General features: G+C 36.6%; 3 protein-coding genes across 3 annotated transcripts; all 3 read right to left on the bottom strand.

Annotated features, from left to right (window-relative positions):
• Positions 1–1207: 1207 nt before the first annotated feature.
• LOC100248605 (uncharacterized protein At2g34460, chloroplastic) lies at positions 1208–4291 on the bottom strand. Its single transcript, XM_002276099.5, has 5 exons — positions 4053–4291; positions 3601–3795; positions 3347–3466; positions 1709–1981; positions 1208–1614 (listed from the first exon to the last, which is right to left on the bottom strand). The coding sequence occupies exons 1-5, from the start codon at positions 4188–4190 to the stop codon at positions 1450–1452; spliced, it is 891 nt and encodes a 296-aa protein (XP_002276135.1). The 5' UTR covers positions 4191–4291; the 3' UTR covers positions 1208–1449.
• A 264-nt stretch (positions 4292–4555) lies between these two features.
• Positions 4556–13103, bottom strand: LOC100253704 (DNA replication licensing factor MCM3 homolog 2). The gene is made up of 17 exons (XM_010657342.3): positions 12882–13103; positions 12693–12805; positions 11567–11775; positions 10222–10352; positions 9894–10132; positions 9573–9809; positions 9197–9351; positions 8907–9115; positions 8634–8796; positions 8346–8548; positions 8091–8150; positions 7914–8003; positions 7653–7834; positions 6087–6158; positions 5579–5720; positions 5348–5444; positions 4556–5037 (listed from the first exon to the last, which is right to left on the bottom strand). The coding sequence occupies exons 1-16, from the start codon at positions 12945–12947 to the stop codon at positions 5385–5387; spliced, it is 2331 nt and encodes a 776-aa protein (XP_010655644.1). The 5' UTR covers positions 12948–13103; the 3' UTR covers positions 4556–5037; positions 5348–5384.
• Positions 13104–13976: 873 nt separating this feature from the next.
• Positions 13977–24080, bottom strand: LOC100258842 (3-oxoacyl-[acyl-carrier-protein] synthase I, chloroplastic). The gene is made up of 7 exons (XM_002272838.5): positions 23515–24080; positions 21245–21676; positions 16646–16819; positions 15236–15349; positions 15009–15110; positions 14445–14511; positions 13977–14346 (listed from the first exon to the last, which is right to left on the bottom strand). Exons 1-7 carry the CDS (start codon positions 23947–23949, stop codon positions 14279–14281), a joined length of 1392 nt encoding a protein of 463 aa, XP_002272874.2. The 5' UTR covers positions 23950–24080; the 3' UTR covers positions 13977–14278.
• Between the last annotated feature and the right edge of the window lie 1562 nt (positions 24081–25642).

Genomic DNA, 25642 nt, shown 5'->3' with positions numbered 1-25642 from the left:
TTAATTTCCCACAATCCTAATAGATAAAAGGCTTAACGGAATGTGTTTTCGACAACAATTCTCAAAAATAGTTTTTCATAAAATCTTTAAAAACTATTCTCTACTATTTTGTAAAAAAAAAACTGTATTCGGAAATCTAAAATATTTTTAGAAAACAAATAAAAATAGCTAAAATATACCCCCTAATAATACCTTATTTTCTATTTTTAATAACAAAAAAAATTATTTTTTATTTTTTTTTAGTTATCAAAGGTATTTACCTATTTCCTTTTTTAGGAACAAAAAATGTTTTTAAATGAGACTGCGCCTAAATTTTTTGAAGGTTGCAAAGGTGGCAGTCTAGTTTAGATCATCCGTGATGCCCGTTTTACGTTTGCTTTTTAGTGGGAAAAAAGGGGGGCAATGATTAAGCTTAACATTTTTGAATTTAAGTCAAGGATCATAGAAATGTTATGATCATCATAAGTAATCATATGGGGTGGGTCTATTTGTATTTGAAATTTTACTAATTCCACCAAAGACAATTTTGTCAAATGACATGCTATTATAAGATCAACTTCATTTGAATTAGCAAAAACCTGCATGGAAATAGCAGTTCCTAAGACATGAATATAAGTAAGGTCTGAGTGGGGTTTACACAGTTTGTCCAGGCTGGTACAGAGGGAATACATGTGTGTAATGAAAATTATATGAAGCCCAACACCCTCAAATGATTGTGTTTGTGGTTAAACCAGCATCAAACAGCTGGAAGATTATTATTAATCCCATAGAAACCCCTATAAAAACGTTTGCAATCCCTAGCTTCCACCACACAAACTCATAATCCTCACTAACACCCATTTCTTCTGCAGTTTCTTAACCAGTCAAGAAGGCTGAAATGGAGGGCAGCAGGCTGGCTATGGCTTTCACTATCTGCTTGATGGTCTTCTTGGCTTTTGCAACGTATAATGTTGCAGCGGCGAGTGAAGATGTGGGAGGGATTGCACCCTCACCCCAAATGGAAAATGCAGGCGTTGCTCTCTGCACTTCAGCTGGAGTTGCAGCACTGGTCTCTTTGGTTGCTTGGCTTCTTTGAATGTGATCAAATGTTGTTGTGGGTGAACTGGTTTTTTTTTTTCTAATTTTCAGTTTTTCATACTCCTTAATTTTTCATAATATTTGTGTCTTATCCATGAGCCAATCTCTCTACAGAATATGAGATTTGAAATTTAATTGAAGTGAGTATTCTTTGTTGCATTCAAGGGATAGTGTTTTTCAATCCTGCTTTGGATGCAGTCTCATCACACAGAAAATTGTTTTTTTTTTTTTTTAACCAAATTTATGAAGAAAAGGTAAAGGAAATTATACATAAGCATAACATAGGTACCCAAAACTGAATTGAAAGAAGCAAGCTATAAGAGAAAGTTCTTACTCTACATTTCATGCTCTGATCCAAATCTAAACTTGAAATCACCGTTGCTTAATGGAAGCAAAAAGATCCTTAAAGGATCGCTTAGGAGCATCAGTGCGAGAAACGATCTCCACAACTTTGTAAGAAGCTTCAGGATGGACTAATGCCTCAACAGCAACCTCTGCAACATGATCTCTGGATATGGTGCCTTCAGAGAGAGTATCCTACACAAAGAGAGACCATAAAGACAACAGACCTCTTATTATTTGAGAGAATACAAAAGCAAAACTCAAAAAGGTCTCAGATGAATGCCACTACCTCTGGCTCCATGACAATATTCCCTGTGGGGGGGTCATTTCTCAACCCACCAGGCCTTATTATTGTGTAATTTATACCAGATTTCCTTATATACTGCTCTGCCTGAAGCTTCGCTATTAAGATGAGCCCAAATGCATTGAGGAAGATGTAAGCTGGATTAAGTATCTGCCCCATTGCAGCTCCATTGACTAGAATGGAACTGATAAGAATAAATCGATTCACACCAAGTTTCCGACATGCTTCAACAAGGTTCACGGTGCCAAAATTATCAACCTGAAGTCAAAAAGACAAACTTTAAAACCACTGAACAAAGCCAGCCAGTATGATATGCTTTAATTATGAAACTAACACCATGAAAATTTTCCCAAACATTCAACCCAGACAAAGTACGAATTCTTGACTTCTATTCCACATCAGCATAATCAACATTTTCACCACTATTCCAACACATGGGATTTTGCAACAGCAAGATTTGACATGGAATAACTAGCAATGCACTGGAGCAAAGACTGATTAGGTAAATGGTCATTGAAACTTTCCTGCATACACCATTGCTTCAAGTAGAAGACCATAAGTTTCCCTTGAGAAGGCTGTTACTGTTTGACTATCCTTAATTCATCTTGAAAATTGCTGTACATATTTATTTTGGATTAGTAAAACCCCCAGTATTTCCTTTGGGGTTAAGAATACTTATTGCAGTTTAAGTATCATGTGAGCATTTGTTTATTTATGCATGTACAAACACTGCAAGTTTGCTGCAAACCAAAAAGGGGAGACTTGGAAATTCTCGAATAGATTGAAGCGAGAGAAACCAAAAGAACTAAACAAATGCTTCACCCCATTTCTCATATTCAAACAATATCTTTCCAATACGAAATAATTCTCCTCTTTACCAAAGGCACTCAGTTTGTTGTCCAAAAACAGACTTTTCCATCATGGAAATGCTTTCAGATAAAACCAATACATATCACTTAATGCTCTGATAGAAAAAAGCACCCTTGTCCAGTAAGCTCAAAAATGGTGAAAGCATGACACAGTTCAAAACCTAGTTGAATCGATAATGATTAAACTGGAAGTTCTGTGGTTTCACAAATCAACTCGGTAGAAATCTCATTCAAAACTCAATTTCCTTTGTGTTTTGGGATAAAAGATAAGACAGCTCCAGGCTTTGAAAATGACTCCCTGGCTAACATCCTTGTGCAAAATTTGAACAATTGGAGGTATTTTCTGGCAAGTGTGCCCTCATTTCATTTTATTTTTCTCTTTTCTCTAATAAGAAGTATTTTTCCAGCACAGGGTTGGAAAGATAATTAGTAGTTGAATCAAAATGAACAGAAAGTATGATTTCCAAAAATAATAAAACCCAAACAATATATTGGGTGGAATTTTTAGCAATATATATCTAACAAGCCATACTAGCAGCTTGACATTTGTATCAATTACACCAAGAATTGTAGTCCTCTTCATTTCTTGGTTTAGAACAAGGGAGGCCTTCTAGTGAATGATCAATTGTAGGTACCTTAGTGTCATAAATCAGCAATACTTAAATTTCAGAATTTGAATAAAAAAAATGTTGATTGATAGATAATCATAGAATGAGGATACAGATCACCTGAATGATTAAAAACTTAAGCTGACCTTCCAAGGTGCAAGTAAATCCCAGGATCGTTGAAAACCGGTGGCACATATTACAGCATCAGAATCATCACCAATGGCTTCAGCTAGTTTCACTGAACCCTCGGTTACATCCGCTTTCACCTGTCCAAGAAAAAACCTAATATTAAACATATGCTTTCAAAACTACATAAATTTAACCCAATGTACCCAGAATCGACCAAACCCAATGGTCAATTGAAATTTAAGTTGTTTAATTCATTCCCGCACTTTCTTACAATTTGAAGAGACGGATTCCCACCGGGAAAAGTAGTTTTGGCCTTATCCAAGTCGCGAACTCCGGCCTTGACTGCAAAGCCCTTTGCCAGAAGCTGCTCAACAATTCTTTTCCCCGTATTCCCGGTAGCTCCGGCGACAAAAATTGTCTTTTTTACAGTCACCTCCACTTCCTCCGTGATTTCACTTCCTTCCATCTATCAACAAACACAGCTCGTGAATTAATACAGTAACGGGATGAATTGATTTCATATAATCCATTGACGGTCTGCTTGGACGCAAAGAAAACGAAAAGAAATTAAATAATTTTGAGTAGTAAAATTTTCGACATCCAGAAAACAAAAAAAATCTCCACTGGAAACAACTAATGCCATTAAACTGGGCTGAGTTCTGAAAACAAAAAAGAAGGCGGAAAGAGAGGATTATAGTAATGGCAGCACGCGAGAGGTTTTACCTGAGTGGAATAGAGGGAATGAGACCGCCTTCTTTTGATGGAGAAGAGAACGGCAGGGAGGGGAGGGCGGTGGTGACGGTAGTGGTTGTGCAAAGTGGAGAGAGTAGTGTTTCTGAAGAGAAGCAGAGGACTGGCCATGATATTCCTTACGCTTCCCTCGCCACTCACCACACATTCCTCCCTCAACAACAAGCCATTCCTTTTAAGCCACGTCCTAACCCAAGGAAATAATAATTTTGAATTTAAACCACTTCAAATTCTTATTCCTAAATAGATAGCTTGAAAGATTTTTTTTCAAAACCACCAGTTTAGCACGAGTTACACTTTGACAGGATTCTGGAACAAATCCAGAAAATGACAGCTGACCCTTCTTGTTCAACTGTACCAGCCAAAAAATTTGAAGCAAATCCACTGATAAACATCATGCTTTTTTCATATATTAGCGGATATTCAACTTAGTAAAGGGAATGCTCCTTTGGATCTTTTCCAAATCTAAATGCAAATTCTCAAATTATTAGTGGGCTTCTTTATTCAACCACAAGAGCTTGTCTTTATAATTTTGGCTCAAAACAAGAAAAATAGAAACCTTACAAAATGAGGGATGTGCAAAGATGGGTACAAATGAAAAACATATGGTCTCCTCTACCTCCAGCAGTGGCAATTACAAAATAAAGTTCTGCAAGTTCTAATAAAACTGGCCAATCCAAGCATAGAACTGCTCCAAATTTCCCATGGAGTTGCAATGATTAAAATGCTCACAAAATGTTTCATCATGTTGCATAAAACTTCTTCCACTTCTCACAAAATACATAATGTGAAGATACATTATTGCAATGCTCCATCTAGTTTTCACCATTGTTTACTTTTAGTGGAAGTAGCTCTCTACAAGCCTCTACAAATGAGTTTGGCCAACTAGAAAGTTCCATCCCTTGTCTCCCTTCCGAAAACGAGGTTTACTTCTGATTTGTCATATTATGCTCTCCCCCTGCAAACCATCCCTTTCAATTGATTAGTAAAAATTAGATAATCAAGTTGTTATTAGCAAAGTAACTGAAGGGTAAGATTTTATTAAATAATATATAAACTCACTCAAATCAACACTCTGGTAAATTGGAATCAACCTACCAAAGGACCATGCAGGTCTACTTCCCCAAACTTGTCAACAAAATCAATGGAAACAAGCCAAAGGGGAATAGAAATAAGTCAAAAAATTTGAGGAACTATAAATAGCACAGTAACCAATCCATTTCAGCAATGTCAGGATAATATTGGCATTATTCAAAACAATCACTTACCCTCCTACACTTGCCACTGGAATACTCCTGCAATTCTTCAAATGATATGCACCACATCATTGTCATCTATCATCAATCTATTAACATCTTCCAGTCTCTGAACAAATAAGAACAATTTTCTGTTATTAATCATTCTTCTGCTAGTAAGCAGATTTGAATTTACCTCATACATCTGAATAATAAAACACAGCAACTACTGTTCTATTTACTTTTACTACCAAAAGACTTTACCTTTAATAGGAATAAAATCTCTGCCCTTGAATACTGGACAGGTGCTCCAGAATTCACAACCTTCTCTACATCTGCAATGGATATAAGATCCACATGGTTTGCCCGTATATGCTGACCAAATACAGAATCAAATGCTTCTACCCTGCAAGCCAGCAGAAGAAATGAAATTACCATTAGAAACAGACTGATGCATGGCATGGATTCTTTGATTTTATACCACATGGACATGCCAGGCCACAAACTGCTTAAAAAAACATGGGAACACACTAGTACACGTATTTATTGCATTAGGAATGTCCATTTATTACTTATTTTTTCAAAACAAACAGAATGTGGACATGGCTAAGACACTTGCTCAGCCACCATGTTGGACAGGGCACTGACATGCAGTTTGCCAAAATCCTCTTTAGAAATGTCCATGCTGATGCAATAAAAGCATTGAAGTAAAACTGCTAACTCGGGGTAAAACACAGCATATGCTGATCCAAGTGGTTTCTACTATACAAACCTTTCTGAAGAAATATTGCCACTGAATGGGGCAGCAGGAGAGGCATCTACTTCCATGGCATCCGCTGTTGCACTTATCAAATCAAGAAAAGAGAAATGTCAACCATGTGATTGTGTAAATTAGGCATCATAAACAATACTCAAGAGAAAAGAAAGAGGAGAAAAGGGGGAAAATAACTAATAATTGATTTATAAAAAATCTAAAAATAAAGAAAACTTCCTCAGTTTACTTGTTGATAATATCAAATTACCACTAGAAAAATCACAATGGATAACCAATAAGTGTTTAGTACTGGGGCATCCAATTATTTTGGATCCACCATCCATTCAGTTCCCAAGGTTTTAAGAATACAATGCAAGATTCTTGATTTATTTTTCTTTGTCCTAGAAATCTCAAGTAATTTCAATCATAAGGGCATTAATTATTAATGGCAAGCATGGGGCGACTACTTTTTCTTGTAAGCTTATCTTCCCCTCCCTTTTCTCATTAGGCTGACTTTATCTCATCCTGATTTATTTTGTACATTGTATTTTTTATTTTTGAAAAGTGATGTTAAAGTTCCCAAAAAAATAAAAATAAAAGAGATGGCTAGAAAATATACTGCTCTTCTAGCTTTCCTGATGGTTGTATCATCACATCAAGTCCATACGCATGCTATTATACACCTTTTAAGATGATTCAAATAACAGTAAGCAAGGGGGAATTTATCCACTGAACAGAAGTTTTGCCTCTCAACCACATTATCTGACTAAAGAGCCTCCAATAAGGTAAAGATGTGATCAAAATGGGTGTGTGTGTGTGTGTGTGTGTGTGTGTGTGTGAGAGAGAGAGAGAGAGAGAGAGAGAGAGTGAAAGAGAAAGAGACTACAACTGCAACATTGTTCAAGATGACAAGGATGCAGATAGCATATAGAGAACCATCCAACAACCAGAAGGACAATAGCACATAACCTAAGCACATGTAACTACTAGATGAGAAATGCAACAAATGGACTCTGTAGGCAAGAAATTAGCATGACTACTTCAAGCATTATGTATCTCCTTGACTGCCTGGATCTTCATTCACATGCAGAGGTTTCCACTAATAGTTCTAACATCAAGGAAAGAAAATGCAATAATGCCCAGAAATGAATTTAATAGAATGACATGTTCAAAACAAAGCACTGAACTTTGCTAGGTAAAAAAAAACATTGAGAATACTTAGGTTCACAAAAGTAAACTAAGAATTGAATGCAAACCAAAACTTCTGATTCTTGAAATCTGTTTTTATTGAACATACAAATCAAACCAGAAATATTTGAACAGTGAGCAGATAACAGAATATTTTGTGTGAGAACAAAGATAATGGCAAGCCCACATGGCCCAATCATGGGCATTGAGAAAAACTGGAAAATTATGCAAAAACCATAAAAGGAGGATCACAATTTAGTCCATGATAAGGCCCAAGATAAATAATGAGTGATCTAAAATCAGCATATCAACAGCATGGTAATTAAGAGAACAATGTTTAAAAGCAATACCCATATGTTATGTCCGCTAATAAAATACGATTCATCACATGCTTACCCTTCTCTATCAGCAGAATCATGGTCAACAGTATCAGTTTCACCAGCATTGCGATCAACTTGGCGTTTTTTCTCCAATTCTCTCTCCCTTTCTTCCTCACGCTCCTCCATCTCAGTCAATTCTTTATGATATATAGCAAAATTTAGAACTTTCAAAGCAGCTTCAACATCAGACTTCAAAACCTGCTCAGACAAATTAATCATCCACAACGCCAACTCAAAAGAACAAGCATAGAATACCCATTGAATACAAACCAGGTACCTGTCTACTCAACTTCATTTTGGCATGAGCAGTAGAAAGACGAATTATTGTTTCTAAGGTTCTGGCAGTAATTGGAAGTGTTCCTCCAGTCTACAAAGAGAAAGAACCATGTCAAATAATATAGAAAATTCTCCAAAGCATTTTCTATGTCTGTATATAGCAGGTTATAATACCAACCTTTGCATTAGAATTGGAATTTCTGAGCTCTGCATATGCCGTTGCAATCTGATCAGATGCCTGCATATAGAAGTTGTTAGAACCTACTCTGCAACAGCCATATAAACCTAAAAACTGAGATGCCTAAGATCCATAAAGACATCATGAGAAAAACCTACATTTTCCATTGTCAAGTTGCAGACATAGCACAGAGTGAAAATTCACAGGAGAGTACAAAATATAAATAGATAAAAAGAAAAAAGAAAAAATCACCACCTCATCTGTCAGCTCAGGCTGAATTCTATGCTTTGCATAATGAATATACTTTTTTAGAAACTTGATGGTGAGGGTATCACGCTTCCGACCCCTCTCTGTTTTCTTCCCATGTAGCATGCGATTGTACTTGACAAAGACAGATGAACCCGTATCAGCTTCATCATCTTTTCCATATCTTGAACCCCCATCAAGTGTTCCCAGACCTAAAATTAAGTTGCATCAGTTGAGCAGTTCCATATAGATAGAAACAGCTAGAAAGCTACCAACTAAGATGATACCGGTCACTACCTCCAGCTGCAGATCGAAAGCGGTGCATACGTAAGACATGCTCTGAGATTTGACGATCAATATCAGCATCCATTTGGTCCAATACTATAAACAGTAAATCAAAACGGGAGAGCAAAGAGTCTGGAAGTCCAATATTCTTTGTTGGGGTTAATGACCGGTCATACTGTACATCAATTCAATAACCAGCAGAAAATCAAATTAAGGCAGCAATGATGCGTTATTATGCAATATGAGTATTACTGGATTTATATTAGTAATAAATGTAAAACTCACAGTTCCATATATTGGATTTGCAGCTGCCACTACACTGCATCGAGCATTCAATGATGCATGGATACCAGCTTTGGCAATGGTAACTGTCTGCTGCTCCATAACTTCATGTATAGCAACACGATCTTGATCATTCATCTTGTCAAACTCATCAATACAAACAACACCTCGATCAGCAAGAACCATGGCACCAGCTTCTAGCCTTCTTTCTCCTGATGACAAGGAAAGAGAATACTAGTCTGAAGCAATTGCCAAATAACGCTAACATGCTTGGGCCTGGTGAGATAAATTACCTGTTTCTTGATCAGAAGTAACTGCAGCTGTCAAACCAACACCAGAAGAACCTCGACCAGTGGTAGATATAGCCAAAGGAGCAATATTCATAATTGCTCTTAACAGTTGAGACTTGGCAACGGAAGGATCACCAACCATCATCATGTTTATGTCACTATAAGGAACAAGAATTCGGTTTTATTAAGATGTAAAAATTTGATTTTATGACAGGAGCTTTCAGATATGACCCACAATAGAACAAGTCGGAGGAGCGAGGGGGGAATGTTAGGGGATGCAGGGCTTCTATAGACAAAGGACAATAATTGGGACAGTACTTTGTTCAACTGGAATTGATCACTTAAAGCATATCATAAAAACACAAAGAGAATAACTCACCCTCGTAAGTGGGTCCCATTTTTAAGGTTCTTTTCCACTCCACCAAGCATTAATAAAATCACAGCTTTCTTTATCCATGAATGCCCATATATAGATGGTGCAAGTGAATTACCAAGTAGGTCAAGCGTATCATCTCTCTCAGCTATACTTTTAATGTGTTTTAGGTCTTCAGGAGTGTAGATTGGTGTATTTGCCTCCTTGTTCAGCAGAGAAACATTGTTTGCTATGAGCACAGTCCTACATAACAAAATCATGCTATCAGCAAACATTATGATCCAAAGGGAAGAAGAAAAATGGTGCAGAAAATTTGATGGGAGTAACCTGAATACCCCATTGACACTGCCCTTGCTTTTTCCTGGAATAGCTTTATATATTCCTACAATTGCCACTCGGTCTCCAGGCTTGCATGAATCCACCAGATCATCCTCAACTATAACATCCACAGTTCGTGGAAGCTGACCTGGAGCAGAATTCTCAGGCACTTCTTGCATTGATAAGGTTTGATGGTCTTTGTATTTGCACAACCCATACTCAGTCACCAATAAGTTGCCATTTTCATCCTGAAACAGTGTGTTTCTCTTGAAAGGCTATCCCTTATGTTATATATATAAAAAACAATTGAGTAGAAAATGACATGACATGACATTACCCGTGTAGGATACACAGACCCTGTGGGCAAACCCATATTGGACGTAATATCTCGATATTCACGGGTAGTGAAATTCCCAGATGAAGGGCAGAAGTGAACACTTTTAACAACCTTTGGCCTTACAAGAGAACCTAGAGATGAGGAAAAATGAGCAGGTTAGATATCTATGCTCCAACGTCAATATACCATCAAGAATTGACAAGGAAATGAATTAGTTTATAACTAAGCAAACACAACTTTTGATATGTGAAAGAAGCCAGATATGAATAAACCTGTTTTATGGTTGAAATATGAGATATTGTCAAGTTGGAGCACTGATTTCTACTTCAAACATTCTGGTTTGAGAGGAATCCATCCCTCTTCCATTAAAATGGAAAAAAGGTACAACAAAGAAAAATGTAATAACCTACTACATATGTTTGTGTTGAGAAATCCTGATGTTATCATTCTCCTAAAAATGTATAAATTTTCATTTACTCAAGCACTTCATACAGTTGCCTGAAATGAACTAGCTGGATACATGGAAAATGGTCAGAAAGCTTCCAGGGGTTCATATGTCCCATCTCCACACTAAATAGGATCAGCTACTATTCCATCTAATAGAATACCTTCAAAATATCTAAGATCTCTATTGGAGAATTTGGGTCAGTAAAGCATATGAGAGCTTGTTTAATTCTATGCTCAAAAATGGTGTTTCATTTCAGAAACAATAAAAATGAAAATGACATAGAAAACATTTGGAAACTCATTTGGATAACCATTTTCTGTTTCTAAAATTTCTCCTGAAAAAAGCCAATCATCTGGAAATGTCACAGTTTCCCACCTTTTCATTTCTCAGAAAAATGAGCATAAAAGACAAAACAAAACAGAACAGAATGTTGTCAGAAACTTATGCCAGTTTCGGTTTCAAAATCCTTGGAAATCTCAGACATGGGCTTTCGAACCCTTAGGTTTTAGAGGTTTTCCAGCTCAAACTACATTGTATAAATTCAAAACTTAAGATTAATCTATTTTCACAATCCTTGCATCACCTACTCAAAGCAACCATATTACCAAGGACTAATGTCCAGTTACCTCTGTTTGCTTGCTCACTGGAGGAACCAAAAAGCACAAGTAAAATTCCAAGGTCTATGTTTTATTGAATTTCAGTTTCCTAATGAAAAATCAATTAATTAAATTCAATTTAATTGAATTGGGGGCTTTTGTTTCTCAGGGTCTTAAAAGATAAGACAGTGGAAACTAGAAACTGATTGAAGCAGTGACAGTTAAGTACCAAGATTAAAATTACTTCTTCAAAATAAATATAAGAATATCCAAAAAAAAAGGAATGTTAAAGAGAAAGTACATTTTGTGACAATGCCCTCAACACAGACCATGGATCCAATGAAGCTAGAGAGAAGATCTCTCGGTGTAACACGTCGGGAAACAAAAGGACCTTCAAAGCCAACAAGAATTTGCTCTCCTTCCTTTAAGTACTTGGGATCAAGGTTGCGTGAGACGTCAGTGGCTGCATCAGAGAATGGTTGCATGTACTCACCAGGATTCTTGAGGATCCTTATCAATTCAGAGAAAATGAAACCAATCATCAGCTTTGGTATCCAAGAAAAATAAAATAAAATGTGAAATTAACATGTTATGTTTGTTCCTAGGAAAACTAAAGAATTAGCAATATGTAGCCAAACAAATTGTGTAGCACATTTAAGTTGATTACACCAAAAAGCCTCTGAATATGGTTTTCAATTCTGCATCTCCAAAGAAATGTAAACAATGACAGTTTATAGGAACACTTCCAATAACCTGTTTGGTATCATTTCCCCCAAAAAAAATAAATAAATGTATAAATAAAGGAAGGAAGAAAAAGAAAAACAAAAAACAAAAAAACAAAAAAAAGGACAGAAAGTGAGATGGAAAGCATTTTGGAGTAAACAGTTTTTTGAGTAAATTTTCTAAAAACAGAGTTGTGCCATCGTTCTGGTTTTCAAAAATGAAAATGATGAATTTGCTTTTGAACTTAATGTTTTGGGAAGTCCGCTGCTAATAAGGAGGCCTTTATTTAAATAAAAAAAAAATGTAGCGAGATGAAAGGGGAGAAGACAACCATTTGGCCATCACAGTGCACGAGAACGTTAAGAAGAAAATTCACATTGCAAAAATGTCCAGGCAAACAAGTCTCCGTGTCATTTTCATTTTCAGTACCAAACCAGTCCACATTCCAAAAGATCTTTACTCTTTTCATCAAAGAAGAATTTCAGGAAGTTTTTTGTTTTGTTGACCTAAAAATGCAGAAAAGGAAAACCCCTAAAAACGGTCCGTTTACGAAATACCAAAACCAAACAAGCCCTAAAATTCCAATTCTTCATCTTCTTCTCTTCTTTCTTTTTTTCCCGCGATTATGAGGAACCAAATGAAACGCAAATAAAATAAATCCAAAAAAAACCCAGAAGAATGGAAAAGAGAAGTGAAAAGGAAACCTGTGGGCTAAGTCAGTGCGGTAGTCATGGAGATCGGAAATGTTAAGGATGAGGCGATGGCGCTTGTGGTTGATCATGGCTTTGATTTCATCGATGTAAATACCCTTTCCAATCTGATGAAAATGAGAAAAATCAAAGGTTAGAGAGAGCTAGTAGAGAAGAAGAGAGATAGAGAGGGGGAATGATTACATCTTGATCTAAGAAATCCATGAAGTCGCGCTTGTGAGCTGCTCTCACTTCCTCGCTGATCTCCATTGCTTCGTCTCAGTCTCCTGCTTCCGCTTCCCAGTGAGAGAGATAACGAGAGATTCTGGTTTGTGTTGAGGGGGCGCTTTTGGCTCTGGGCTTCGAGGGTTTTGGCGGGAAACAGGGATGGTGCCTTTGTTGCCTTTGCTTTTGGCGGGAAAACGATATACCTGATCTAGTTGGGAGTCTTGGAGACTCTGACCGAGAGGAGCCACGTTTGGTTTTTTTTTTTTTTTTAAATAATAATTTATAAAATAAAAGCCACAAAAGCAAAACAAAACAACTTAAGTCAATGCTGTACATTAAAAATGTTACTTTCTGATTTTGTAGTCTTAAGTCGGGATATCGATTTGTACTAAAACCACATATAAAAAATCGAAATAATACGATTTTAATTCAAAATATGATTTCTAATTTTGTAAATTCATATTTCCAAGATGCAATTTCATTTAAAATTCAACTTATGTGTCATTCAGATTAAATTCATTTACAAATCCCTTTTGGCTGAGAAAACCAACTTGATCAAATGGTTGTGCCCTTTTTCTTTTTCTTTTTTGGGTTTGCGTGACATGAATCAAACAAGTCCGGCAAGGATTCAGACTGCTCCAATATTCGATGGCCAAGCAGCAGTATTGGATTCACAATGTTATATGTTGAACATTCAAGGGCTCTAAGGAGAATTTTGAAATGAATTGGCCTCATTCTAGGCCAGCCGATCTAATCTAGCCTCCATCAGCACAATGTAAGCATATTGAAAACCTTGATTACCACACTTTACAAACCCTTATACTGTTTATGTTGGATCACGATTCCACCATCTTATAAAAAAACCAATATATATCAAGAGAGAATAGGTCAAACATTTTATGGGATTCAATATCACACCCCTCGACCCTGTTCTCAAAGTCATCATTTGGGTGACTTGTCCCTAGGACTTAAAGCCAACATTATTGCATCCCAACAGTTTACATCTGCATTACCAAAAATGCACAACATGCTCCAAACATCAATGCAGAAAAGCAATGGGAACTCACAGCAAAACGCAAGAGGGCCTTCAAGGTATCTCCTCCTAACCACTAGAGGATAAAAAACATTACAAAATTTCATGTCTAGCTCATCAGATTCCAAAAGTTCACTAAACAATAATGTTAAAGCGGAGCTCAAGGTAATTATAACATGAAAAACTACAAATGGCTCAGAGTCCATGAAATGACTCCGAAGAGAAAGAAAATGACAGCCTCTACCCCAAGTTTACTCCTCACTCTTGTAAAAGAACAATTTTGGATGCTTATTCGAGAGTTTAAATCTCGAATTGCAGGAAATACAGACAAGCTGGATGATCAGGGCTTGAATGCAGAAAAGACTACCACAGAGTTGTGTCCACCAAATCCAAATGAATTTGAAATGGCTGCAAAACATGAAAATTTCACAATGAGTAAATACGGGGTCCTAGCTTAATGTAACTAAAAATGAAGATGTCACAGAACTCGGGGATTCAGTACTTACCAACATTCACTTCATGCTGCTGCTTTTTATTTGCAACGGTGTCAAACTCAACTGATGGTTCTGGATTCTGCATTTTATGGAAAAGAACACATAAAAAAATCATTACAGTTGTTCCCAACTTTCCCAAACTCAACTGAACATTCCAAATTTTCTTCTCTTCTCTATTTCCTTGACAACAAAATGAAACCTAATTTAAAAATAAATCTTATATGAGTAAACCAAATTTTACAATTGACATGCCAGCCTAACTGTGAAACCAGCATTATAATTTAACTTCATACTAATTAAATTGGATATAAGGATCCGTATGAATATGCACTACCAACCGAGAGAATGTTATTTTAGGATGGAAAATGAAATGGTATCTAGATAGTTTTTTCAAGGTCCGGTTAGAACATCCCAATAAAATGTTGAAAAAACGCCATAAATTGAAAGAAACCTCTGCATAAACATAATAACAATATATAATGATTATGAAAATGCTATCACTCTGATATTTCAATTCAAGATATAAGTCTGACAAATTGCCCCAAAGCAAGTGATAACCAAGAAAATAGCACATACAAATTGATTTATGGTAGGATGCAGCCAGCCTGTAGTTATGGCTTTCACTGTTGCAATAGCTTCCAAACCCCCAGCAGCACCAAGGCAATGCCCTATCATAGACTGACACAAAATGAAATCCCACAAGAGGATGAACTTCAATGAGTTAATGCCAAGAGAACAACATCATTTTACAGTTCACTAAATTTGGAAGAATGTGAGGGGGGGGAGAGAGAGAGAGAGCGAACCTTGGTTGCATTCATTTTGATCTCTGAAGTGCTCTTGAATACCTTTTTTATGGCATTCACTTCAGCCAAGTCACCAACAATAGTAGAGGTTGCATGCGCATTTATGTAGTTAACCTGAAAAAACAGACAATTTTGATTCACTAACCCATGGCCTTCAGAAATTTCAACACAATTCTGTTCCTTAGCTAAGAATAGAATGTAACTCAAAGCGAATGACAATGACACCACTGAATCCTAAGTGGGAAAATAAATAAATAAATTAAATAGAGAGTGCATCATAATTGGAGTATAAGAGACCACTTCAATGCCACCTTTCCTTCATCTTAGCACAAGGCTTCTGAGGTGCAATACAAGGAGTTCAAGCAATTTGCTCCATGTCACTTCCTTCTAGCTTAAATTTTACATATGGATAAACCTCAATTGAAATGTAGTAGATAAAGTCTAGAATACCAGCAAAGTTTTGAGGGAACCTTCTATAAAGATTAAATGATGTCTCACTGTAATAGACTGTACATTAACACCCCAACCAAATGCATCTCATCTGCCTCTAACTAGTACAAACTAGAATTACATTAGGACCAGCTGGATGCCAACAATACCTCAGCAACATAAGATAAATGATAATAGCATCTTCAAATTTTTGCAAAACAAAAATCAGTCATTGTCATTGTAAGCATTCCTTTATGAACTAAAAAGTGAATTTGACTTCTTTTAACACTATAGATTTTCCCTTCATTTTGAGATTGCAATCAAACTTAATGATTAAGAAGTTGCTTCATCTATGAAAAATTGGTAATCATGCATATTGCACCAAAACAAGAAACAAGTGCTATATAACTGCAAGTACCTTATAAGTGACTCAAGTCTTAAGTTCAGTGGCTTTCATTGTTGACAAACACAAAAGCTAATAAGACAAAACAAAGAAGTGGGGAGTCCATACAACTTTGCACAACAAAGGCAATTTCAATATATATATATATATATATATATATCTAGCCACAACCATATTATCTAGGTGTTAACCACAGGTTAGTTTGTATACAAAGATGCCTTTCAGCTTGAACCCCATATTGATGAAAATAGAAAGCTTAAGCCCAATGTTGAAGATAAAACTTCACTTTTCTCCACATCAGTGTGAGTAGGTACAAATATGAGTAGATTCATGATTAGATGGTAAATGCAACTATGGAAAAAGGAGCATTTTTATATCATAGTAATAAGAGAGAGAAAGAGAGAAAGAGAAGACCATTAAGATAAATAAGGCAGGCACCAGCATGTGTCAATGAACACACAATGGTAAATACAAATTAAATATAAAACTATTGGAATAAAATACATCAATATCTAGCATCAAAGAATAAGACACGTCTCATCATGATATGAGGATTGCATTAAGGGAAACAAGAGTACCTCCTCTGGTGACACACCAGCGTCTTCAAGGCTGCTCTCAATGCACGATGAAACACCAAGCCCATCAGATCTTGGATCAGTCATATGATAAGCATCACAGTTAACTGCACCTCCCATGTACTCAGCAATAATTGGAGCACCTCGTTTCATCGCATGTTCCAAGCTCTCCATTACCTTTTTTTTTTTTATCAGAAACAAACATTCGTTAACATGAATTTACAAGTGCAAGTGAAGGATAAGGAATCTTTCCCAAATTTAAAAACTCTAATCAAAAGAAGAGGTGGAGAAACCTCCTACAATATGCTAAGGAGAAGTGTATACCATTAGAGAACCACAATAAACTTTACAATAAAAGCATCTCCTCCCTTTGCTTTCCCAACCCTTAGATCTACATACCACTTTCCAATTGAGTTGAATAACATTGAGAGAAGTGCCCTTAAAGCGTTAGTAGTAAAGGCTTAGAAGGAGGAATAGAAATAAATTAAGTCCTTCACTAGTCATAAAAAATTCTTGCCTTTCTTTCCCATCACACCATCCAAATCAACGTAAAGCAGACAATTTACCATAGAACTTTGCCTCTAATAGCACTCCTAAAGCCCTCAAAGAAGATCATCATCATGTGACTTATCCTTCTAGGAGGAACCCAATCTAACTTGGCTAGTTTGAATAGTTTGTGCCAAAGCCCCAAGATCATTGGATAGTATTAAAAAAAAAAAAAAGGCGATCAATCAATTCTCCACTTCCCATGCACATGGTGCAACGATCAAGACTAAAGGTTTTGAAAAATCTTCTTACCTGAAGCAAGTCATTGGTGTTAACCATCTCGTTGACCATTAACCAAGCAAAAGCCTTATTATTTGATGGGGCTTTAAATCTTCATATGAATTCTGCTAGAGAGAAGGAATTTGGAGTTGGTTTGGATAAGGCTAGGAAGAAAGATTTTGTTTTAAATAAACATGAAGATAATAATGACCAAATTCTAACATTTGGGAAGGATGGTGAAAGTTCACAGAGATAGATAACATGAGCCTTTTGAGATCTTTTATCTCAACATCTGTGGGATTTTGACATGAATTACAGTTCCAAGAACATGAGTCAAAGACACAACGAATAGATAAGATAAGAGAATTTCTTACCACGACAACTTTGAAAAGATTTGAAAATAAAGAGCTAAGGGGTCAATCCCACCACCACAAGTCTTCCTAAAAACAAATATTTGTCCATCTTCCACTTGACTTGAAACTAAGTATGACTAGAGAAATCCTAGAAAACCTATACAATGGATTTCCCAGGTCAACAATGCAACTGCTTGACTATAATATTGGTGTCCCAACCATTTAGGTGTATACCATAGATGCTCAATATGAACTTGTGCTAAAGAGCAATACTTTCCCTAGCAAACCTCTAAAGTCACTTTCCTAAGAGAGCTCTATTCCTTAAAGGAATCCTGTTGAAATCCAAACCTTCTTCCTCCTTTGGCATACATACTTCTAATAAGATGATCTCTCTTACCCTCCCAAAACCCTGACCAGAAAATCCCTTTACATTTTCCTAAATCTTAGTCGCTATTAATGATAGGACTGTATGTAAAAAGAGAAAGTAATTAGGGGTGTGAGGCAAACATGACTGAATTAGAGTTATTCTTTCTCATAAAGACACAAGCTTGTTTCCAATTATCCAATCTCCAAGAAATTCTATCAATCACTGGATTCCAAAAAACACTTGCTTTAAGGTTCCCCCTAATAGGAAACCTAGGCAGATCAATGGTCAATCAAATTCTTTATATTCTAGCATCAAAGCCAATGTAGTGACTTATTTTGACTCATGTTAATTTCTGATAAAGTGTTATTATCTAAATTGATCTTAAGTCTTGAAAGGTACCCAAAAACCATCAAGATGCAATTAAGGTTGTGCAAATCTCCCATGCAGGCTGCCCTTGAGGCCTGGCTCGAATGGTAAAGGGTTGGGAGGGTTTGTGGGAGGTTCCAGGTTCAAGTCCTAATAGGGACAAAAATTTACCAATAAAAAAAAATCTTCCATGCAAGCTCCTGAAAAAAAAAAACGGTGTCATCTATGAACTACAAGTGTGGCACCCTAGTTCTACTCCTTCCTACTAGGAAGTCTTCTAATTCTAGGATACCACTCTCCTTTGTTCTCAACAACATCCTACTTAAAACATCGACTGCTATGGTGAAAAGGGATGGGGCAAGAGGTAAACCTCTAGTAACTTTAAACCATCCTTCGACACTTCCATTCAATAAAACCACAAAATTTGTTGAAGATATGCATCTCCTCATCCAAGTCCTCCATCTTGTGTTGAATCCCTTTCTTTCTAAGAAAAAGCCCAAGTCCACATAATTGTGGGCCATTTCCAAATCAATCTTGGAGACTACTCTTTCCTCTCTTGATCGTCTTTTCTCATCAACCATTTCATTGATTATCAATCCCACATCTAGATTTGTCTCCCCTTTGCAAAAGCTCTCTGTGAGATATGAATGGTTTCATGAAAGACTCCTCGGGTATGACCTAACAAAACTTTAGCTATGATCTTATATAGGCTTTTGACTAAACTAATAGGCTTGACATTTTTAATTTTGTTGGTATAACTTCTTTTTGGCACAAGCACTATGCAAGTGGCATTGGTGCTTTGGTTTATTATCCCACAATTGTGAAACTCCATAAAGACTCTTAATAAATCCTTAATTACCCTTTTTTTTTTCTAGACCCCAAACCTCAAATATTCCAACTTATAATTCTCATACCTCCATTTAAAAGCCCATCCCATCTACCTTTCAAGCTACCAAATCTAAGCACTGTTATCTTATACCACTGGTTTGCATTTCTCCTAAAGTAATAAAAATCATAAATATTTGCTAATGAGATTCATTTCATTGCGTGCATGTTTGTGCTATATGTTGGAAGGTGGGAAAGAGAGGCTATGTCTTACATTCATTATCACAAAGGGTCAAAAAAGGGGGGTGGTGAACTAGGGAAGTGAGGGAGGGGTTTGGTAGTGTGTGGAAAGCTATAAGGAAGGAGTGGGGGCTTGTGAGTAGTAGAATCTCCTTCGTGGTAGGTAATGGACAAAGGGTCAAATTTTGGATAGACAAGTAGTGTGGGAATGGTCCATTGTGTGACTTTGTTCCATCATTATTTGTCTTAGCAAGTTCAAAGGATGCATGGGTGGAGGATTTGTGGGATTCTTCTATCCCTAGGGAGGGGGGTTGGAGTCTGTCTTTCTCTAGACCCCTCAATGATTGGGAAGTGGGAAGTGCAAAGAGGTTTCTTTCAAGCTTGGAGAGGATGAGGGTGTACAAGGACGAGGAAGATAGGATGCTTTGGACAGAGACTAAGAATGGCTAGTATACTATGAAGTCGCTCCATATGGCTTTGGCGTCAAGGACTTCAATTTCTTTTTCTTAGAGCAACATATGGAAGGCATGGGTGCATCCTAGAGTCAATTTCTTCGCTTGGGAGGCAACTTGGGGAAGAGCATTAACTTTGGATCAAGTCTAGAAAAGGGGGTGGTCTATAGCAAATAGATGTTTTTTGTGTCATGTTGAGGAAGAATCCATAGACCATCTCCTTGTCCATTATGCAACGACAAGAGTCTTGTGGGAGTTGTTGTTTGCCCTTTTTAGGGTGTCTTGGGTGCTTCCATTGTTGGTTAGAGAACCTCTTTTAGGGTGGCATGGGTCGTTTGTGGCCAAGGAGCACAAGAAGGTGTGGAAGGTGGGACCATTATGTTTGTTTTGGATAGTGTGAAAGGTAAGAAATAGAATTTCCTTTGAGGGGGAAGAGCTCTCTATCCAAAGGCTAAAAAGTTCTTTCATTTCTTGTATTTGGTCAGAAGCAAAGGGCTATTTAGATGATGTTCCTCTTAACTTTTTTTAGCTATCTAGATTGATTGGGGCTTGGTGAGGGTGGGTTGGTTTTGTTCCTTTTCTTTTGTAACTTTGGTTTATTGTGGTTGTGGTTGGTCGTAGCTGTATACTTTTGTATACCTTGGGCTGCCATTCTGGCAGCCCTTTTTAATATATTTTTCTCTTTATCTATCAAAAAAAAAAAAGGTAAATAAGTCAAGAAGCAAAAACTATTTTGCTTGCAAGCCAATGAATCCAGCCTTACTATTCAACTAATATACTGTAGCTAGCAGAATTTTTGCTTCTTCCTTGTTTTTTTTTTTTGGATAGGTAATGAGTAAAAATGCTTCTTTCTAAATAATGTTCTCTTAATAGATTTCCACATGATGCTCAATTTCATCTAATTCAAACAAAAGGACCTATAAGCATTTCGCTTTAGAAAATATAAAATGCATAAATTATGGCTGCACCTTGTCTGGTACCATGCTCCAAGTTTAAAGCGGTTGGTCCACCAAGCAATTCATTGTGCAGGTGTCAACCTTGATTTACCAGCACCATATGACTAAGCTGTCTAGTGATCTGGCATGAACGTGTTTTATCTTTATCATGCAGATGATCAATATATAATTTCCTCTTAAGAAAATGAGAGTGTGTTTGATGAACAAAACCACCCAAATAAATAATTTTGGGCCCTAGATTCAACCCTTAATATTAGCATGCGTACAGACAAGCTTACCAATACACCAGCACCTTCACCCATGACAAAACCATCTCGATCTTTGTCCCATGGCCTTGAAGCAGTTTGAGGATCATCATTTCTCTGAGATAAAGCTCTACAAGCAACAAAACCACCTAGGCCAATGGGAATAATGGCAGCCTCAGTTCCACCAGCAATCATCAAATCAGCCTCACCACGGCGGATGTGATTAGCAGCAGCATAGAAGCAATAATTGGAGGTAGCACAAGCAGTTGAAATTGAGTAGTTTGGACCCATAAAACCAAGATCGATTGCAAGCAAGGCAGACCCCATGTTTGTGATAGCATAAGGAATGAAAAATGGGGTTATTTTTCTATGACCCCTCTCTATTAGAGCCTGAACACCATCAGAGAACACTGTAAGACCACCCATCCCAGTTCCAACAAGCACACCAGCTCGCTCCTTATCAATCTGCAAAGAGCATAGACTCGATAAATTCAGTGAACAAGGTATACATCTTTAAGCAGAATAAAAAGGGCAAACACCTGAAAATACGTGTCCATAAACAACAAAAGCTTCAATGAAGACAATGCCCAGATGCTTGAGCCAAGAAACCAATATCAATTCAAAAAAATTTTAGGGGAAGATCAAATTAGTATTAAGGACAAAACTCTCTCTACATACAGGTTTCCTAAGATTAGTTATGAGATTCTGTCAAAAGAAGGGCAATGCTCCAACACTTCCTCGAAGTACAAAAAGAACTAGAAGCAGGTACAAGTTCATCACCAGAGACATGGAAGACACAGCAAAGGCTAATGAAAAACATTTCAAACTTTAATGGTATGAAGACACATGCTCGCATGTATAAAAGCAAACCTGAGTGTTTGCACTCACCTCCAGTGGTTTCTATTTGCTTCAAGGCATGAGGCTGGTCAAATGATGCAGAGTAAGTTTACAAAGTACAAGCCACCAGCCTTAACAGATAATCAAGCAGTTTAAATTTTGTCCTAGTATTTGGAAGTTTTTTTTCATTATTTACTTAGACATGATTTGAAGGCCCAAACTTAAAAATAAATAAAATAAAGAATGTAGTACAAAGTAGAATTATTCAAGTAACAACTCTAATCAACGATGACGGTTCAAATTTGCAATTATAAGAAAACCTTATCCCAACCAATTTGACTATACTGACCTTTTCCTAAATTCATCTCTATCTAGGATATATTGAGGGTTAGCTGCATATTAATTCTAAATTTTATAACTTGCTTAATGGATGGATAACAAATGCATGGACCTAGAAATCAGAACTAGTCTAATGTGCAACAGCAATGAGCCTGTAGGCAACATGTTTCTTTGATTAAGCCATGCTGCTAAGCACAGCTATGCACCTAATATGATAAATTCATGGGATCAGCGCATCATTTGACCTGCAATAACAAGGAGAAATCAAGGAACTACTATATCAAGATTGTGATAAGAAAAAAAAAAGAGAGAGATTTGACATACTACATGGCCCTAGATGAGGTGTCTCTGACCCTTATACTGGCAAAGTTGCTGGGTGTACCTCATTCTTATGGATACAAATTTGGCCATCCAATAATTATTTCTTACCCAGGTATCAGACAACCTCCAGCTATTCATATCACTATCAAGTTTTCATGATTCAACAACTCAGCTACACATTGAAAGCTAAAACCATTATTCAAGTATTTTGCATCTTCGAAAACTCAAATCACTTGGCATTCATGTTGTTTTATCTTCTATAAACATACCCACGATAGACCCACATACTGTTCTAATGTCTGATGCGCCAAAATGACAGAAAGGGGTCAAACATTCTAGATGAAAAAAAAAAAATAGCAATCAACATAAAATTTGAATTTCCGCCAGGTTTATAAATACAGATTAAACCGGATTAAAGAAATAAAAGGAATTTGTTTCGAGAAAGCCCTTTTCAGAAGTAGTCAATAAGTCCCTTGATAATAAAAGAACAATTTAATTCAACGGTGAGAAACTAAACACACACATTGATGGAGAGAGATTCGAAGTTCAATCATTTGGTGATGCATATTGCCTGCTTAAAGCAATTTACCAAAAAAACAGCTCTTGGCTGGGTTTAGCTGCGAAGAATTGAATTGGATTTCATCTTTCCATGGATTTAGAATTGGGGCCTCCCTCCAACTCCAACTGCCAATTCCAATTCCATGCAGCCAAACACAGCTTTAAATCCAAATCCACAACAAAATGCAAGATCACCATTCCATCAAGTTCAACAAATCTAGAATAAAATGCACATTGAGCATATCGACCTTCGAGATATCAGCACCACCAAGATCGGCGTCTTCGAGAGCTTTCTTTCCAGCGACAATGCAATAGCGAAGGCAGTCATCGAGCCGCCTATCGTTCTTGCCGTCAATGTAACCTTGGGAGTCGAATCCGCGGATCTGGCCGCCGAACCGTGTCGGAAATTTAGAGGCATCGAACCGATCAATCGGGCTGATGCCGCTCTCACCAGCGAGCAGCTTCTCGTAGTAGGCGTCGACGTCGTTTCCAAAGACGGAGACGAGCCCCATTCCGGTGATCACCACCCGCTTCTTCGGATCCTTTTCGCGCTTGGGCGCAGCGACAGTGGGGGAGGCGGCGGATAATATGAATGACACTTTCTTTCGAGGCTGTTTGGCATTGAACCGACCAAGGCGATGGGGCGGCGTGGGGCAGAGAGCCGGTGATTGGAGGACGTGCATGGTTGCGACGGCGGTGGTGACGTCGGAGGAGAGAGGCGAAGAGGAGAGTGAAGATGAGCGTGGAGCACTGAGATGTGGGGGAGAAAAATGGACGATGAGTCGATGATACCGATGTGGCCACGGTTGAAAATCTTCCACTTTTCACACAAGAAAGGTAAATACTTTATTCACTCAATTAAAGTGGCTTGCTCTGATTTTTACCTACTTCCAGGACAAAAATATAATAATATGATTTTAAAAATTGTAAGAAAATAAATAATTAAATAAATTTAATTTTTTCAAAAACAATAGCAAATATAGAAAATTAGAAGTATGATAATGATAATAATGAAACATAATTATGAATGATTAAGACTTAAATTGATATTAAGATGCAGTTTAGTCTTGCATAGAATTTAATTTTCAACTAGAAAAAATTTTACTTTCTCTCGACGGATTTAAAATCAATTCTTTTATATATTTTGTTTAGGTTTTGTGAAATATTTCAGCATCTATATTTTAATATTCTTATTTATCTAAATTAGGGTTTTATTAGTTTTAATAAATGATTAATCCTTTTAATTTAAAAACAATTGAACATAAAGACGAAAACACAAAATACTACAAAACCACAGTAATTTTATGTTTGATGTTTATTGACTAGGATTATAATAAAATTTAGATGTTAATATTTTGATTACAATATAGATTTGTGGTTAGGAATATAATTATTTTTTTTATAAAGGATACAATAAAGTAAACAATAAAAGTTTTTGCAACGCGTTGAATCCATGCATACTTGTCCTTTCCATGGGGCAATTAAGCATTGAACTACATTGCACATGGTGTGATAATGACCACCAAAACTAGACCCACGTTTAACAAAAAAAAAAATGGCAACAATAAGATACAAATAGTTAAAGCATTACTTTGCTACACTAGTAACAATGGTATCAAAGTCTTGGATGAAACAACAAACCATAATAAAATATAAGATTTGGTCAAATAGTGACCACTTAACTAAATATTCATTTCCTTAAACTGGATTGTATTACAAACATTCAGTTTAGTTATAGAACTTGATATTTCAATGTGTAGACACTGAGCAATCTTCTCAGCTTTAGAAATGAAACCAATTTGAGAGGCTTGGTTAAAATATCGACAATTTGATTTTCACTCTTGTGGTAAACGAGATCAATCTTTTCATCTTTCTGAAGGTCCCTTAAGAAATGATACTTCACATCAATATGTTTGCTTCTGCCATATAAAACAAGATTTTTAGAGAGCATGATTGTTGAGTTGTTGTCACAAAAAATTGTAGTAAGTTTTTCTTGCTTGAAGTGTAGCTTTTTAAGAATTTTCTTCAACCAAATAGTTTGACATGCACATGATGTTGTAGCGACTAATTCAACTTCAATAGTTGATGAAGTGATGATTGATTGCTTCTTTGATGATAAAGAAACAGACCCATAACCAAGCATGAAAACATACCATGAAGTGTTTTTTTCAATTGTCTAAATTTCCAACATAATCACTATCAGTAAAGCCAATCAAACCTAATTTTTCTCCCTTCTTATAGAATAGCCTAAAGCCAACAATAACCTGAAAGTAACGAAAAATTCTTTTTGCAACAAGAAAATGAATTTCAATTAGGCATTCCTTGTATCTACTAATGAGACTCATAACGTGCATCATGTCAAGTCTTGTTGTAGTC

This window comes from Vitis vinifera, chromosome 10, assembly GCF_030704535.1.
Source record: "Vitis vinifera cultivar Pinot Noir 40024 chromosome 10, ASM3070453v1".
Classification (NCBI taxonomy): Eukaryota; Viridiplantae; Streptophyta; class Magnoliopsida; order Vitales; family Vitaceae; genus Vitis; species Vitis vinifera.
Note: the sequence above shows the minus strand (reverse complement) of the source record. Positions and strands in the feature narration are given on the sequence as shown.